Source organism: Panthera onca, chromosome E3, assembly GCF_046562875.1.
Source record: "Panthera onca isolate mPanOnc1 chromosome E3, mPanOnc1 haplotype 2, whole genome shotgun sequence".
Taxonomy (NCBI): Eukaryota; Metazoa; Chordata; class Mammalia; order Carnivora; family Felidae; genus Panthera; species Panthera onca.
Genome location: NC_138354.1, coordinates 23,391,095 through 23,407,936, shown reverse-complemented (window position 1 = coordinate 23,407,936; position 16,842 = coordinate 23,391,095). Strand labels below are relative to the sequence as shown.

The window sequence follows — 16,842 nt, the reverse complement described above, 5'->3', positions numbered from 1 at the left end:
AGAGAGAGACCCCACTAAAAAGGAGAACTACAGGGGCGCCTGGGTGGCTCAGTCGGTTGAGTGTCCGACTTCAGCTCGGGTCATGATCTCGCGGTCCGTGAGTTTGAGCCCCGCGTCGGACTCTGTGCTGACAGCTCGGAGCCTGGAGCCTGCTTCCGATTCTGTGTCTCCCTCTCTCTGCCCCTCCCCCGTTCATGCTCTGTCTCTGTCTCAAAAATAAACATTAAAAAAAAATTTAAAAAAAAAAAAAAAAAAAAGGAGAACTACAGACCAGTTTCCCTGATGAACATGGATGCAAAAATCCTCAACAAGATATTAGCCAACTGGATCCAACAGTACATTAAAAAAAATTATTCACCACGACCAAATGGGATTTATACCTGGGATTCAGGGCTAGTTCAATATCCACAAAACAATTAACGTGATTCATCACATCAATAAAAGAAAGGACAAGAACCATATGATCCTCTCAACAAATGCAGAGAAAGCATTTGACAAAATACAGCATCCTTTCTTGATAAAAACCCTCAAGAAAGTAGGGACAGAAGGATCATACCTTGAGATCATAAAAGCCATATATGAACGACCCAACGCTAATATCATCTTCAAATGGGGAAAAACTGAGAGCTTTCCCCCTAAGGTCAGGAACAAGACAGGGATGTCCACTCTCGCCACTGTTATTCAACGTAGTATTGGAAGTCTTAGCCTCTGCAATCAGACAACACAAAGAAATCGGCCAGGAGGAGGTCAAACTTTCACTCTTCGCAGATGACATGATACTCTATATGGGAAACCCAAAAGATTCCACCAAAAAACTGCTATAATTGATTCATGAATTCAGCAAAGTTGCAAGATATAAAATCAACACACAGAAATCGGTTGCATTCCTATACACCAAGAATGAAGCGACAGAAAGAGAAATCAAGGAATCGATCCCATTTACAGTTGCACCAAAAGCCATAAAATACCTAGGAAGAAATCTAACCAAAGAGGTGACAAATCTATACACTGAAAACTATAGAAAGCTTATGAAAGAAATTGAAGAAGACACAAAAAAATGGAAAAAGATTCCATGCTCCTGGATAGGAAGAACAAATATTGTTAACATGTCGATACTACCCAAAGCAATCTACATATTCAATGCAATCCCTATCAAAATAGCACCAGCATTCTTCACAGAGCTAGAACAAATAATCCTACAATTTGTATGGAGCCAGAAAAGACTCCAAGTAGCCAAACAATCTTGAAAAAGAAAACCAAAGCAGGAGGCATCACAATCCCAGACTTCAAGCTATATTACAAAGCTGTAATCATCAAGACAGTATGGTACTGGCACAAGAACAGACACTCAGATCAATGGAACAGAATAGAGAACTCAGAAATGGACCCACAATCAGATGGCCAACTAATCTTTGACAAAGCAGGAAAGAATATCCAATGGAATACAGTGTCTTCAGTAAGTGGTGCTGGGAAAACTGGACAGCGACATGCAGAAGAATGAACCTGGACCACTTTCTTTCACCAGACACAAAAATAAACTCAACATGGAAGAAAGACCTCAATGTAAGACAGGAAGCCATCAAAATCCTCAAGGAGAAAGCAGGCAAAAACCTCTTTGATCTTGGCCGCAGCAACTTCTTACTCAACACGTCTCCGCAGGCAAGGGAAACAAAGGCCAGCCAAAATGAACTACTGGAACCTCATCAAAATAAAAAACTTCTGCACAGTGAAGGAAACAATCAGCAAATAAGGAAACTGACAGAATGGGAGAAGATATTTGCAAATGACATATCAGATAAAGGGTCAGTATCCAAAATCTATAAAAAACTTATCAAACTCAACACCCAAAAAAACAAATAATCCAGTGAAGAAATGGGCAAAAGACATGAATGGACACTTCTCCAAAGAAGACATCCAGATGGCCAAAAAATGCTCAACATCACTCATCATCAGGGAAATATAAATCAAAACCACAATGAGATACCACCTCACACCTGTCAGAATGGCTAACAGTAACAACTCAGGCAACAACAGATGTTGGCAAGGGTGTGGAGAAAGACGATCTCTTTTGCATTGTTGGTGGGAATGCAAGGTGGTGTAGCCACTCTGGAAAACAGTATGGAGATTCCTCAAAAAACTAAAAATAGAACTACCCTACGACCCAGCAATTGCACTACTAGGCATTTATCCATGGGATACAGGTGTGCTGTTTGAAAGGGACACATGCACCCCCATGTCTACAGCAGCACTATCAACAATAGCCAAAGTATGGAAAGAGCCCAAATGTCCATCGATGGATGAATGGATAAAGAAGATGTGGTATATATATGCAATGGAGTATTACTCGGCAATCCAAAAGAATAAAATCTTGCCATTTGCAACTACGTGGATGGAACTGGAGGGTATTATGCTAAGTGAAATTAGTTAGAGAAAGACAAAAATCCTATGACTTGACTCATATGAGGACTTTAAGAGACAAAACAGATGAACATAAGGAAAGGGAAACAAAAATAATCTAAAAACAGGGAGGGAGACAAAACAGAAGAGACTCATAAATATGGAGAACAAACTGAGGGTTATGGGAGGGGTTGTGGGAGGAGGGGATGGGGTAAATGGGTAAGGGGCACTAAGGAATCTACTCCTGAAATCACTGTTGCACTATATGCTAACTAATTTGGATATAAATTTTAAAAAATAAAAAATAAAACAAGTTAATAAAAAAAATCTAAAAACAAATACAATTTAACAACAAAAAAGAAAACAGTTACATAAAAATAAAATATTACAAAATATGAAAATTGTCTAACAGTTAAAAGTTTAGAGAGAGAAGCCCTATGATAAAAAATTAATAATTAATAATTTGATAGTATGTCATGATTAAAATTCTAGACTATGCAATCTTCTAGATTGAGCGGGGAAGTGGGGTAGGTGGGAAGCAGGAGGAATCAAAGTTCACTAACTGGGGGAGTCAGATATTGTTTCATTACGAGGCCAATAAATTGAGAAAGAAGCTTAGTTTAGTATCTGAAATAATAAATCACTAGAAAAACGAAAATCAAGTTATATATCTTTCAAATCATCTGTGAGAGAAAAAAACACAAAGAAAACAGAAACAGTAAACAAAAAATGTAGAGACACACAAGACTGAAAATTTCTGTTAAAACACAAACCTAAATGGTATAAAGTCACTTATTAAAAAATACAAGGATTACGAGTGCCTGGCTGGCTCAGTCAGCATGTGACTCTTGATCTCAGGGTTGTGAGTTCAAGCCCCGTGTTGGGCAAGGAGCCACGAAAGAGAAAGGAAGGAAGGAAGGAAGGAAGGAAGGAAGAAAGAGGAAGGAAGAAAAAGAAGGAGGGAGGGAGGGAGGGAGGGAGGAAGGAAGGAAAGAAGGAAGGAAGGACAAACTAGATCAAAAAACAAAATTCAACCATATGCCATCTCCAATAGCCAGTCTAAAATAAAACATCACAGAAAGCTTGAAGGCTAAAAAAAAAAAAAAAGTGGGTAAAGCCATACTAAAGCAAATACAAACAAAAAATAAGGCAGAAGTTGTAACATTCATACCCAAGTTGAACGGCAGGCAGAAAGCATTCAATGGAGCCATGGCAGTACTTGATAAAAATGTTCCTTAAAACCTAACAGAGTAATAAGGAAGAATAAAAGCTTACAAATCATTTTTATGAAGCCGAGATAACCAGGATACTAAAGCCTGACAAAGATATTTACTAAGGGGATTTCTATGAAAAATTCTAAAGTATCAGCAAAATATCCAGTAGTACATTACCCTGCACATGCATACACACACATACACACACACACACACACACACACACAGATATCCCGTAAACATGTGGGGCTTGTTCTTGAGTTGCAAGAATGATACAATATTAGGAATGCTATTAATAGATCTCCCATATTAGTAAATCAGAGGAAATAAAAATAATACTTGATAAGGGCCAAAACTCATCAAACGGTACACTTAAGATTTGCGCATTTCTCTAAATGTAAATTTTACCTCAAAAAAAGAGAATCACAAACCAATACTGAACTCCAGTTATCGATACGAATGCTGAAGCATTTAAGAATGAAATGCTGGTATCTATCAGTTACTTTGACATTCATCCAAAACAGAACATGGATGGAGAGGGAGATGGATGGGTGGACAGGTAAGTGACAAAGCAAATCTGGTAAAACACCAGGCTGGGATCTAGACGGTGTGTCTGTCGTACACTTATTTCAGCTTTTCTGTATGTTTGAAAATGCTCATCGTATAAAATACTGAAAAAAGGCAACCACCCCAGAAAGTTACAAGTTAACTTCCGATCTACATAATTTAATCCACATTAAGACATTCAAAAGGTTGAAGACTCGGAAAGCCTTACCTTTGTAAAGAGGTGCACACAAAGACGAGAAAGGGCTAGCACTCACCTATAGACTGAGAGGTGAATACCGCTACAATCTGCGGGGAGGCCAGGGCCTCCAGCCTGTTCTTCAGGGCCTCCAAGTGCACACACTTTTCTGAGTAGTCTGGAGTATCCACAAGCATCATTAAACTGTTCTGCAGACCTGTCAGCTTGGCAGAAATCACAGCTATGTCCTATAAAAAGACCACAATTGGGGATATTTACTTTAAAAGACCCAGGTACTTCAATTAAGAATGGACAAAATACAGAGTGCCTGCCTGGTGCAGTTGGTACAGCATGTGACTCCTGACCTCAGGGTTGTGAGTTCAAGCCCCTTGTTGGTTGTGGTTTACTTTAAAAAAAAAAAAAAAAAAAAAGAACGGACAAAATACATGAAAAGACAATTCATAAAATTAAAACAAGAGTTTTCCTCCTAACAAAGTGGAAAAACCCTGGAAAAATTATAATAGCTATTGTTAGTGAGGGTATGAAGAAAAAAGTCTACCTGGCACCATAAATTTACACTGTCTTTCTAGAAACAATTTAGCAATATGCATCAAGAGCCTTGAATACTATTCATATCTTTAAAATTTTTTTTAATGTTTATTTTTGAGGAAGAGAGAGAGACAGAGTATGAGTGGGGGAGGGGCAGAGAGAGAGGGAGACAGAATGTGAAGAAGGCTCCAGGCTCTGAGCTGTCAGCACAGAGCTTGACATGGGGCTCGAGCTCATGGACCACGAGATCATGACCTGAGCTGAAGTTGGACGCTTAACCAACTGAGCCACCCAGGCGCCCCGAAAACTATTCATATCTTTTGACCTGGTATTTCCTTTTCTAAAAATGTGTCCTAAAGAAACAATTAGAAGGGGGTGCCTGGCTGGCCCAGTTGGTAGAGTATGATCTCAGGGTTGTGCATTCGAGCCCCACGTGGGGTATAGAAATTACCTAAAAATAAAAACTTAAAAAAAGAAACAATCAGAGGGACACAGAGATATTCATGCATTTTAATTAATTAATGTGATTCTAGTGTTGTAGTAACAAAAACCTAGAAGCAACCTAAATCCTCCCTGATAACAAATAAAATATAAAGGCTGAATCCCTCATAATGGAATGTGGAATATTGTGCAGCCATTAAAGATCATGTTTTTGAAAAGTATTAATTACATAGCAAAATATGATTTATATGATTATAAAATATATATTATAAAATATGATTTTATATTTATTTATAGCAAAATTAGATAAAAAAGAATATAGACACTATATGTAAATGTCTATATACCTGTAATATATGCATACATATAAAATACACAGGTGCAAAGATGTAAAAATACATAGAAAAATACCTACTAGACATAAAAAGCATATTACTAGGACACAGGAATAAGGCTCATTTTGTTCTCTGCCTTGTATTTTTCTGAATTTTCCAAATCTTCCAGACACACACAAATTATGTGTATAATTTGGGGCGCCTGGGTTGCTCAGTCAGTTAAGCATCTGATTCTTGATTTCAGCTCAGGTCACGATCTCATGGTTCATGAGTTCAAGCCCCAAGTAAGGCTTTATGCTGATAGCACACAGCCTGCTTGGAATTCTCTCTCTCCCTCTCTCTCTGCCCCTTCCCCGCTTCCGTGAGCACTCTCTCTCTCAAAGATAAATCGACATTAAAAAAAATTATGTTTAGGGGCATCTGGGTGGCTCAGTTGGTTAAGCATCTGACTTCAGCTCAGGTCATGATTTCATGGTTCGTGGGTTCGAGCCCCACATTGGGCTCTGTTGCTGACAGCTCAGAGCCTGGAGCCTGCTTCGGATTCTGTGTCTCCCTCTCTCTCTGCCCCTCCCCAGTTTGTGCTCTGGCTCTCTCTGTCTCTCAAAAATAAATAAACATTAAAAAAAACTATGTTTATAATTAGAAAAGCTATTTTTTAAAAGAATTAAGAATGCAGTAATTGTTTCATTTCAGCATCTGAAAGGTGTCTACGATGTGTCAGACACCGTATTGAAACACAAAGATCACAGTGCAGCCCTTGGGTTCACATACAGAAAGATCAGGATACAAATTAAGGACTATGGCTCAAGAGGCACAGGGAGGGAGCGACTGAGTTTGCCAATGAGAGGGTGGGAGCCAGCAGTGACAGATGGATGTTGAAATGGTGTAGGAGAAAAACAATGGGAAGCTTGATCAGAGTGGTGGCAGAGGGATCTAAGGAACAGACAACTTCAGAGAAAGATGGGAGAGATGGGGGAAAGGGAACAGTTAAGGACTGCCGAGGTTTCCAGCCTCAATACTTGCATGGGAAGTGCCGCCATTAACCAAGAGAGGGAGGCCAAAGGGAAGAGCAAGTGGGCAGTGGTTCTAGACAGAAGTAATGAATTTAGTTTGCAGTGTCCAGGGGGATGTCCAGGTGGATACAGGCGATCTTGTGGGCAATTAGTTCTGAATATCAGGATAGCTGGGAGGGGAGAAAGCAGCTTTCTAACTTTTAGCTAGTTAATATTAGTAGCGTACAGATTGCAATCAGAGACTGTACTTAGGTCCATTCTCTGTCACATCCATGCCAGAAGTCAAGTAAGATTTGCAACTCACATCTGTGAAGCCTAAATCAATTACCTTGTCATGAGCCCAGAGGAGCTCTATTGTACTTAAAAATAAACATAACTGGGGTGCCTGGTGGCTCAGTTGGTTGAGCATCTGATTTCGGCTCAGGTTGTGATCTCCAGGTTCCTGAATTTGAGCCTCACATCAGGCTCTCTGCTGTCAGAAGAGACCCTCTGTCCCCCTCTCTCTGCCCCTCCCCCGCTCTATGTTAAAGATAAACAGAACTGATATGGAATAAGAGATCTCTCAGTACAAAAACAAAGTGCCCAGCAGCGTTCACAATGTGCCACCATTTATGGCAACCAAAGGGCAGGGATCATATATAAGTGTGTATGTGTCAGGAAGGACAGGTATAAAGGTGGTGCGAGAGTTTGTACGGAGAAGGGAAATGAGGGCACTGGGAGGTGTCAGGGTTACAGGGAAAACATTTTTGGCTGTTTATTCCTGTCTACGAATTTTTTCCCCACATGCACTAAACGCTTTTTTAAAAACTTGTGAGAGTTCTGAAAACAAGCAAAAGGGATGATAAAGAATTCATTTTGCTTAACAACTGAAAAGGAGTTTTTCACAAGACATCATCTGACCTCCTCCTTATAACCAGGTATCAAAAGCATTCCTACTCACTACCGTTGGCAGCCCAGGAGGTGTTAAGTACCTTGCCAGGATCCCATGATGGGTAAGGTCCCTCTGCCCGTGCTCCACACTCTCCTAATCCATTTCCTCTGCCTTTTTTACTGAGGCTTCTCCTAAACTCTGTGACTAGAAGCCTTCAGTCAATCAGGAGATACAAACTCAAGATGGTGGAAAGACCCAGAGCAATTTCAGATCTTCCCACCCTCTGCCTGCACACTTCCTGTGCTGCTTTTTACTACCCCTTACGGTTTCAAGTAAATGACTTTCTCATCGGTTTCTCCAAACCTCACGTTCCTGCCCGAACAGAACGCATAACATCCCCTGAACAAAAAACCTACTTGAGTCTTAAACGTCTCCTCAATATCAGCACTCAATGTGCTCCACTTGTCTGCTTCTTGAAGAGATTCTGCGGCAAGCTGCATTCTAGACTTCACCTGGTCGATTTCTACCAACACCTAAAAGAGAAATGAGGGATCAAACACTAAGGAAATGGCAGTTCCTTTTTCTCTACCTTGCTCCAGTGACTTGAAACATAAGCACTGTGAGGTGCCCCTGTCTTCAGGGAGCTTCTGTGCCCCTTACGACACCAATCATATGGCTACATTGTTCAGCAGGTGCTGAAGACAGACGTGCAAGCTGAAAGAACCAAGCCAAAGAGGAGTGTTGAGTGGCTGGCAGACTTTGGAGTTCAGGTTGGGAGGGAAGGTCTTCTAAAACCAAGAATCAACATTTAGGACAGGAGCCAAAATACCTGCATCGATTGGGATGTATCCTGTTCAAATTTTTTAATGTCCTCCTTGACAAGAATCATCTGCTCTTTCAGGAAAGACGCCTCCTGTTTAAGGGCTTCCACATCACGGAGCACTTTGGGCATGTTCTGAAGAGCCTGGTGACTTGTTTCTGCAGCAAGAAGCCAAGAATGAAAGGCGAAAATCGGAGCAGTCACAACTTGAATAAATCAGGAGACAGGAAGGGACTCTTCCCCAAAGCACTACCAACTACACAGCTTTCTGAGCCTGCGGGAAATGCGGGGTGGAGAGGAGGTGGGCCGGGAGGTGGCCTCTGCCAGGGCCATGTCCTCCCCAGTCTGATGGGTGAGGGTCACGTGATTTGACAAGGAAGGAACCATCAGCCCGACCCAACACCAACTGTTTTCCACCACTGAGTGAAAGTGCAACTCCCTCTGTGAGGAGACAGAATGAAAGAATCTGACACTGGGTAGATGCCAGCTACGTGCAGGTGGTTTACCAACGTTCTATCACTTAATGTCCACAGTAATCATTAGTAGCCGCCTCTTAGAAATAAGAAAACTGAGGCTTAGGAAGGTTGAGTAACTTGCTTAAGATTGCACAGAGCTGAAACCAAGCCTTACATGTGTCCGGCCCATTTGCATTCCATGGTCTTTTCAAAACAGTCCACAGACTCTCAGCATCAACTGGAGTGCAGTTAAATGCAGGTCCCCAGGCACCTGCCAGAGTTTCTTACTTAACAGGTCTGGTAGGAGATCAAGTGATATTAAGTAAGCTGCATTTTTTGAGGTGCCTGGGTGGCCCAGTCAGTTGAGCAGCCAACTCTTGATTTCAGCTCAGGTCCACGATCCCAGAGTCATGGGATCAAGCCCCACGTCATATTTGGGATTCTCTCTCTCTCTCTCTCTCTGCTCTGCCCTTCTCCCCTGCTTGCTCTCTCGAAAGAAAGAAAAAAAGAAAGAAAAAAAGAAAGATGCATTTTTTCACAGACATCCCAAATGCAGAATACAACTTGAACATTTCTGCAAACTATGATGTGTTATGTGGAACTGGGAGAGTTAATAGCACACCCCTTTAAGCCTTTATTTTTTTTTTTTTATTTTTTTTTTTTTTGGGACAGAGAGAGACAGAGCATGAACGGGGGAGGGGCAGAGAGAGAGGGAGACACAGAATCGGAAACAGGCTCCAGGCTCCGAGCCATCAGCCCAGAGCCTGACGCGGGGCTCGAACTCACGGACCGCGAGATCGTGACCTGGCTGAAGTCGGATGCTTAACCGACTGCGCCACCCAGGCGCCCCTCTTTAAGCCTTTAAAGAGCAACTTGATGGGAATCAACCAAAGAAGCCCAGTGTCTTCTCTACCAGCGCAATGAATGGAACTCTAACATCCTGAAGTAGTTCAGGAACCTGTTCATCCAGCTCTGCTGTAAAGTAAAAATCTGTTTCCTACACTGACCCCAGGTAAAGTTCTAAGACCAAGAACACAAACACAGGACATGGATTTCTTCTGCACAAAGACTGACTTTTAACAATGTTATGGTCCCAGCCTGGTCTCCACCTGCTAAACCTCAGTCACTCTTCAGCCCTTGCTGTTTCCTGTATACCTCTTTTCCCCTCTCCACAGCACCCCCCAGTTTAGTCCACTCTTGTATCCATTTTTAATGTTTTTTTTTAATATTTGCATTGTTATATATTTTTTTATTTTTTTTAACATTTATTTTTGAGAGACAGAGACAGAGACAGAGCACAAATGGAGGAGGAACAGAGTGAGAGGGAGACACAGGATGTGAAGCAGGCTCCAGGCTCTGAGCTATCAGCCCAGAGCCCGATGTGGGGCTTGAACTCACGAACCGTGAGATCATGACCTGAGCTGAAGTTGGACACTCTACCGATGGAGCCACCCAGGCGCCCCTTTTATGTTTATTTTTGAGAGAGAGAGAGAGAGAGAGAGAGAGAGAGAGAGAGAGAGAGAGAATCCCAAGGAGACTCCACGCTGTGTTCACAGAGCCCAGCACAGGGCTTGAACTCATGAACTGTGAGATCACAACCTGAGCCGAAATCAAGAGTCGTATGCTTAACTGACTGAGCCACCGGGGCACCCCTGTATCCATTTTTAAAACCATCACTTGCAGTGGTTGCCTCTGAGAGGGTAAGGGCCAGATTTCACCGTAAAGGGACATGGGGACACTGTCTTGGGTGATGGTAACATTCTATTTCTTGACAGAGGTTTGAGTTATCCTAGCTGTACACATTTGTCAAAACTCATCACACTCACCAGATAGGATTTGTGCATTTCACCTTATGTAAATTTTACAGGGTGAAGAAAAAAAGAGCTGTAAACAAGTACTGAACTTACTGAACTCTGTTATGTTTAGGGTACTAACTGAAATGCACAGGGATAAAGGATACTGATGTCTGCAACTCATTCTGAAATACATCAAAAAAATAAGATGGATGAATGGAGAGAGGGATTGGTAAGTGGACAGACTTGTGATAAAGGAGATATAGTTAGGTCATTAATTGTAGAGTCTAGGTAGTGGGCGTATGGATGTTCACTACAAATTCTCTCAACGTTACTCTACGTTTGGCACCTCTGCCCACAGCTGGGCGGTTCAAGAACCTGCTGCCATTCCTGATGTTCTCCCCCTCTCATTCCTTATTCCAATCCACCAGCAAGTTCTCCCCATTCTTCCTCCTAAAAACATCTTAAATCTATCCATTTCGCACCATGTCCACTGTCATAACCCCACCTGAAGCCACTATGATGACAGTCCACCCTTCTGAACAGCAGCCTCCAGCAGAATGGAGCCATGAGTCAAACCATGTCACCCCCATACTTATAAATCCTCTGGTAACATCCCATTACACTCATTTTGGTTCAAATCCAAACTCTTTCACGTGACATTAAAATCCCTGCATGATCTGGCCCCTGTTAACCTATCCAACCTAAGACTGGGTCTCATTCAACACTGGATCTCTGAAACCTGGAAAACAGTTTGTGCCCAATATTTGTTGACTGAATTCATGAACAAATCGATCCTCCAGTTTGGAGTCCTCAATACCCGCTCCTTGAACCTCTGCAATAACCTCTCTTCACTGAAGACTTGAGCCACGGTCTCATCTTCCATAAAAATAAAGCTTTGGGGGGCGCCTGGGTGGCTCAGCTCAGTAGGTTCAGTGTCCAACTTTGGCTCAGGTCATGATCTCACGGTTCTGCACTGACAGTGCAGAGCCTGCTTGGGATTCTCTCTCTCCCTCTCTCTCTGCCCCTCCTCCACTCGTGCGTGCATGCTCTCTTTCTCTCTCAAAATAAATAAACTTAAGGCCTTTCACAGTTTGATCCCAATCTACTTTTCTGCCTTATCTTCGGCAAGTCTCCCCACTCCCTACGGAAGTGTGATCCTGTGGTCATCATACCAGTGACTCATATTTGTTGATGTTATTGATGGAGCTCTGTTGGAACTCACTCTTCTGTGGGCTGGCTAGGCCTTTCTATACTCACATGCCTCTGCATGTGGTGTCCTCTCTCCCTTTAATACCAGACAAGTAGCACAGTATCATGGATAAGAGCCTGGGCTCTGGAACCAACTGCTTGGGTTCAAATGCAAACGGCCCCACTCACTAGCAACATGACCGGGTAAGTTACCTCACTCCGCTGTGGTTTCTCCAATTATAAAGTGGGAATAATAATTGTGCCTACCTCTAAGGACTATTGCCAGGTTTAAATTAGATAATTATGCCCAAAAGGGGCAATATTAAGATTTTGGCCAGGACAGTTCTTCATTGTGCAGGACTGTGCCAAGCATTGCAGGACATCAAGCATCGCTGGGTACTTCCACTGAACGTCCATGGTTGTGACATGCCTCACCACTGCAATGAATAAAAACACTCTCACCAACTTCCAGATATTGGGGGCTGGGGGAGGAGGAGGCAACGTTGCCAGCCCTGGTTGGAGAACCACCTAGTTAATACATATAAAGCATTTAAAAGACTGCCTGACACATTCCAAGGACTCAAATATTGCTATCGCGTTGTTATTGACGTCCCCCCTCTTTGCCCTATGAAGTCTTCCTTCAAGGCCTAACACAGGGAAAGCCCTTTATGATTCTCCCAGACACCAGGTAACCATACACTTCTTCCAGCTCTCGCCGCTCCTGGTTCTAGTTGCGGGTAAAGCCACCCCTCATTGTAAGTGAACTGTTTAGTATCTTCCCCACAAGGCAACAACTGCCTGAAAGGTACACTTTTTGCCCACTGCCTATTTCTGGGCACATGCGTGACAGATGCTCAATCATAAGCAGAAGTTGCACAGTGCAATAAAGGATCTGCAGTGAAAGACAGCTCCCCTCCCGCTCTCCCCACCAACACCAGCCTTTTCTTAAACACTGGACACATCCATAAAATAAAGTTTCGTATCCTGGATCATAGGCTTCCTGCCGGCAGTCTGTGCAACGTGTCTCTCCCACAGAGCCGAGCAGAGAGACTGGCGTGCAGTATGCCCTGAATAAAAACCGAATCGAGGTGTTAATGAAATGGCTGCTGGCGTGTATTATTTTTTATAATTAACTATCCTTAAAAGATGGTTCATGTCTCCAGTCAGGCCTGCCCATCTTCCTCACGGACATGAAAGTCCGCTAAATTTTCCCAGGTTTGTGTCAGTCCCATACGGCTTTGATACGCTTCTGCCAAACATAAGCACGTGCCGACGATTACTTAATACTGTTGAAATACTGAAATATTGTTGTTCACGCTTCTGACTTAAGTTATAAAAGGAGACGTGATGGCACCGCGAGGGGTGGAAGAGCAAGCCTCAGACCTGGCAAGCCTTAAAAACTGGCGGCAGCGAGCTGACACCTTCCCCCGAACGGGCTGCAGGAGGGTCGGGCCGGGCTCGAGTTCCCACCGCCGCCCCCCGCCCGCGCGGACAGCTCGGCCTCACCCTCCACGGCGTGGTTCACCTCCTGGATGAAGAGCTGCAGCTTCATCACCAGGGTGGCCGCGTGGCTGTCCGCCGTCCCGGCCGTCGCCTCCTTGGGGCCCGTCCTGAAGGCCGCGTTGATCCACTCCTTCACGTCGAAGTCTTCCGCCAGGAACTTGGAGAAGTCCATGGCCGCACCGCCTCGGCCCCGGCGTCCACGCCTGAAGAGCTGGCTCCGGTGGCAACGAGGCTGTGGAGGCGGGCGGCCCTGCGAGAGCACCGGGGCTGGCCTGGGGCGGGGGGGCGGCAGGCGGAACCCACGGCACCCGCAACTCACCCCTCTGAGGCCCCTCTGTCAACTCTCCGAGACAGACTGCTCGGAATGGCCCTCACCGCGCGCCGTACTTCTTCCGGAAGTAGGTGGCCGTTACCATAGTGACTGCGGGCGTTCCGGGCGCCCCGGTGAGCTGGGCTTTGGCGCAAGGCCACTGGCGGAGAGCGGGGAGCAGTGAGCGCTTGAGGGCCTTCCGCTTCTTTTGCTAACTTAAGTGCGTGTTCGCGGGCCTAAGTATGTGCTTCCTCCAAAGCCCTTACGTGCACTAGCGCACTTCACAGTCTTCACGGTACTATGAGTGCCAGTATTTTCCCCAACGTAAAGATGAAGATTTGAGGCAGTTGAGCAACTGGTTCAGTCTTGTAGACAGAAAGTGGCACTGTGGGGATCGGAACTCAGGCAAGCCCGCCACTGGAACCTGAACTCTTTACCATGCTTTACTGCCTTCCTACTTACTCTACGAGATCTGGCCTGTGCCCACCACCCTTCCTGCTCCTTTCATCCGTGTAGCCACACGAGCCTCCTAGTCCTTCCCTGCAACACACCGCGCTGGAACTAGAACTCACCGGTCTGCACGTAACCGTTTCCTCCAGCCTAAAATAAACAATGTGACGCCTCAGAAAACCGAGGACCTCCTTTGTCATAGGAACAAAAAAAAAAAAAAAAAAAAAAAAAAATTAAAAAAAATCCTTTCTGTACAATTGTGAATAATTTTGCCATTTATCCGTTCTCACCCCAGGCATATTCTGACTCCGTGCATACGGTAATTCTTGAAGACTATATCTAAGAACCTAACTCCACAAAGCAGGAAAGCTCGTACACTATCCTTGGTAGGAGCAAATTGATCATGTCCTGTGGTATTGGAAGCCTTAAGTGCCTCTACAATATGACCCTCCCCTCCTCGAGGAACTTTTTAAAAACAACTTTACTAATAATTTACAGGATATAAAATTCACACATTGTGAGTATACAATTCAATGACTTTTGGTAAATTTAGAGTGTTAGTCTATCTCCACAAGAACATTTCCATCAGCCAAAAAAGTTCCTTCCTACTTATTTGCATTTAATCTCTGCTCCCACACCAGACCCTAGGAAACCACTAGTCTGAGGTCTATAAATTTACCGTTTCTGGATTTTTCGGATACGTGGAATCATATACTGTGTAGTCTGTTTTATCAGCCTTCTTTTATTGAGTAGAATGTTTTTGGGGTCCATTTGTGTTGTACCATGTATCAGTAGCTTGTTCCTTTATGTTGCTGTATAGTATTCCATTGTGTGGACACAATAATGCATTTCATTTATTCATTCACCAACTGATGCACATTTATGCTGTTTCTAGCTTAAAGTCATTCTAAATAATGCTGCTGTGAACGTTCACTACATGCCTTTGTGTAGACATGTTTTCATTACTTTGGGATATAGTCCAAGGAGTGGAATTGCCAACTTATGAGATAAATTTATGTTCAACTTTTTAAGAAACTGCCAAACTTACCTGGAATGCCTGTACCATTTTACATTATTATCAATAATGTATGTGGGTTCCAGTTTCTCTATAGCCTCACCAATATTGGTTATGTAGTAGTAAGTCATTGTTGCTTTAGTTTGCATTTCCCTAATAACCAACAATTTTGAACATCTTTTCATGTTCTTATTAGCCATTCTTACATCTTCTTTGGTGAAACATCTATTTAAATCTTTTGCCCATTTTTAAACAGGGTTGCCTGTCTTCATATTATCGAGCTGTTAAAGTTCTTTACATATTCTGGGGTGCCTGGGTGGTTCAGTCGGTTAAGCGTCTGACTTCAGCTCAGGTCATGATCTCACAGCTCATGAATTTGAGCCCCACATAGGGCTCTGTTGACAGCTCTGACCCCTGCTCACGCTCTTGCTCTCTCTTTCAAAAATAAACATTAAAAAAAAAAAAGTTCTTTACATATTCTGACTTCCCTTATTAGAAATATGGTTCACAACTATTTTCTCCCAATCTGTATTTTGTCTTTTCATTGTCTTAATGGTGTCTTTTGAGGTTCAAAAGTTTTCAATTTTGATAAATTCCATTATCACTTGTTCTTTTTTATGGATCATACTATCTAAGAAATCTTTGAAATCTAAGAAATCTTTGCCTAACCTAAAACCATGAAGAATTCTCCTATATTTTCTTCTAGAAGTTTTAAAAATTTTAGCTCTTACATTTATGTCTGTGATCCAGTTTGAGTTCATTTTTTGGTTATGGTATGAGGTTAATGGCCTAAGTGTGTTTGTTTGTTTGTTTAAGATTTTATTTGTAAGTAACCTCTATGCCCAATGTGAGGCTGGAACTCACAACCCTGAGATCAAGAGTTGGGTGCTCTATCGACTGAGCCAGCCAGGCACCCGTTTTTTGTTTATTTGGGTTTTTTTTTTTAAATACAGATATAGTTATCCCAGGACAATTTAAAAACTTTCCTTTCTCCACTGAATTGCCTTAAGATCTTTGTCAAAAATCAAATGACATAAATATAAGGATTTCTGGACTCTTAATTCTGTTCCATTATCCATATGCCGATTCTGTACCAAAACCAAACTCTCTTGATTACTGTAGTTTATAGTGAGTTTGGAAGTCTGATAGTGTTAAGTCTTTCCATTTTGTTCTTTTAAAACTTGTCTGGCGGGGTTGCTTGCGTGGCCCAGTCGGTTAAGAGTCTAGGTTTCAGCTCAGGGGGTGATCTCACGGTTCGTGAGATTGAGCCCTGCATCAGGCTCTCTGCTGCCCCTCCCTCTCTTGCTACTCCAGACCTTTTGCATTTCCATATACATCTTTCGATCAGCTTATCAATTCTACATAAAAATGCTGTTGGAATAGGGATTTTATTGAACTTACAGATCATTTTGAGAACTGGCATCTTGACAATATCGAGTCTTTCGATCCATGAACGTGAAATGGCTCTCTGTTTAAGATTAGGATTTTCAACCTCGGGGATATTCACACTTGGGGCCAGATGATTTTCTTGGTGTTCAGGCTGTCCTATGCATTGTACAACGTTTAGCTACATCTCTGGCCTCTACCCGCTAGATGCCCAAAGCATCTCTTCCCCCAAGTTGTGACAACTAAAAATGTCTATGCACATTGCTAAGTGTCTCTCAGTGGGAACAATCACCCCTCCTTCAGAATCTCTAATTTAGATCTTTAATTTCACTCAATACTACCTTGTAGTTGCACATT

General features: G+C 42.9%; 1 protein-coding gene across 1 annotated transcript in view; it reads right to left on the bottom strand.

Moving 5' to 3' along the window:
• The window catches only part of COG7 (component of oligomeric golgi complex 7), an 86,095-nt gene extending 72,069 nt beyond the window's left edge, over positions 1 to 14,026 (bottom strand). Inside the window, exons 1-4 of the mRNA XM_078440339.2 lie at positions 13,328 to 14,026; positions 8,392 to 8,540; positions 7,979 to 8,095; positions 4,433 to 4,601 (exon numbers count right to left, since the gene is read on the bottom strand). Coding sequence (XP_078296465.1) covers positions 4,433 to 4,601; positions 7,979 to 8,095; positions 8,392 to 8,540; positions 13,328 to 13,496 — 604 coding nt within the window. The 5' untranslated portion in view covers positions 13,497 to 14,026. The remainder of the gene's footprint in view (positions 1 to 4,432; positions 4,602 to 7,978; positions 8,096 to 8,391; positions 8,541 to 13,327) is intronic.
• Between the last annotated feature and the right edge of the window lie 2,816 nt (positions 14,027 to 16,842).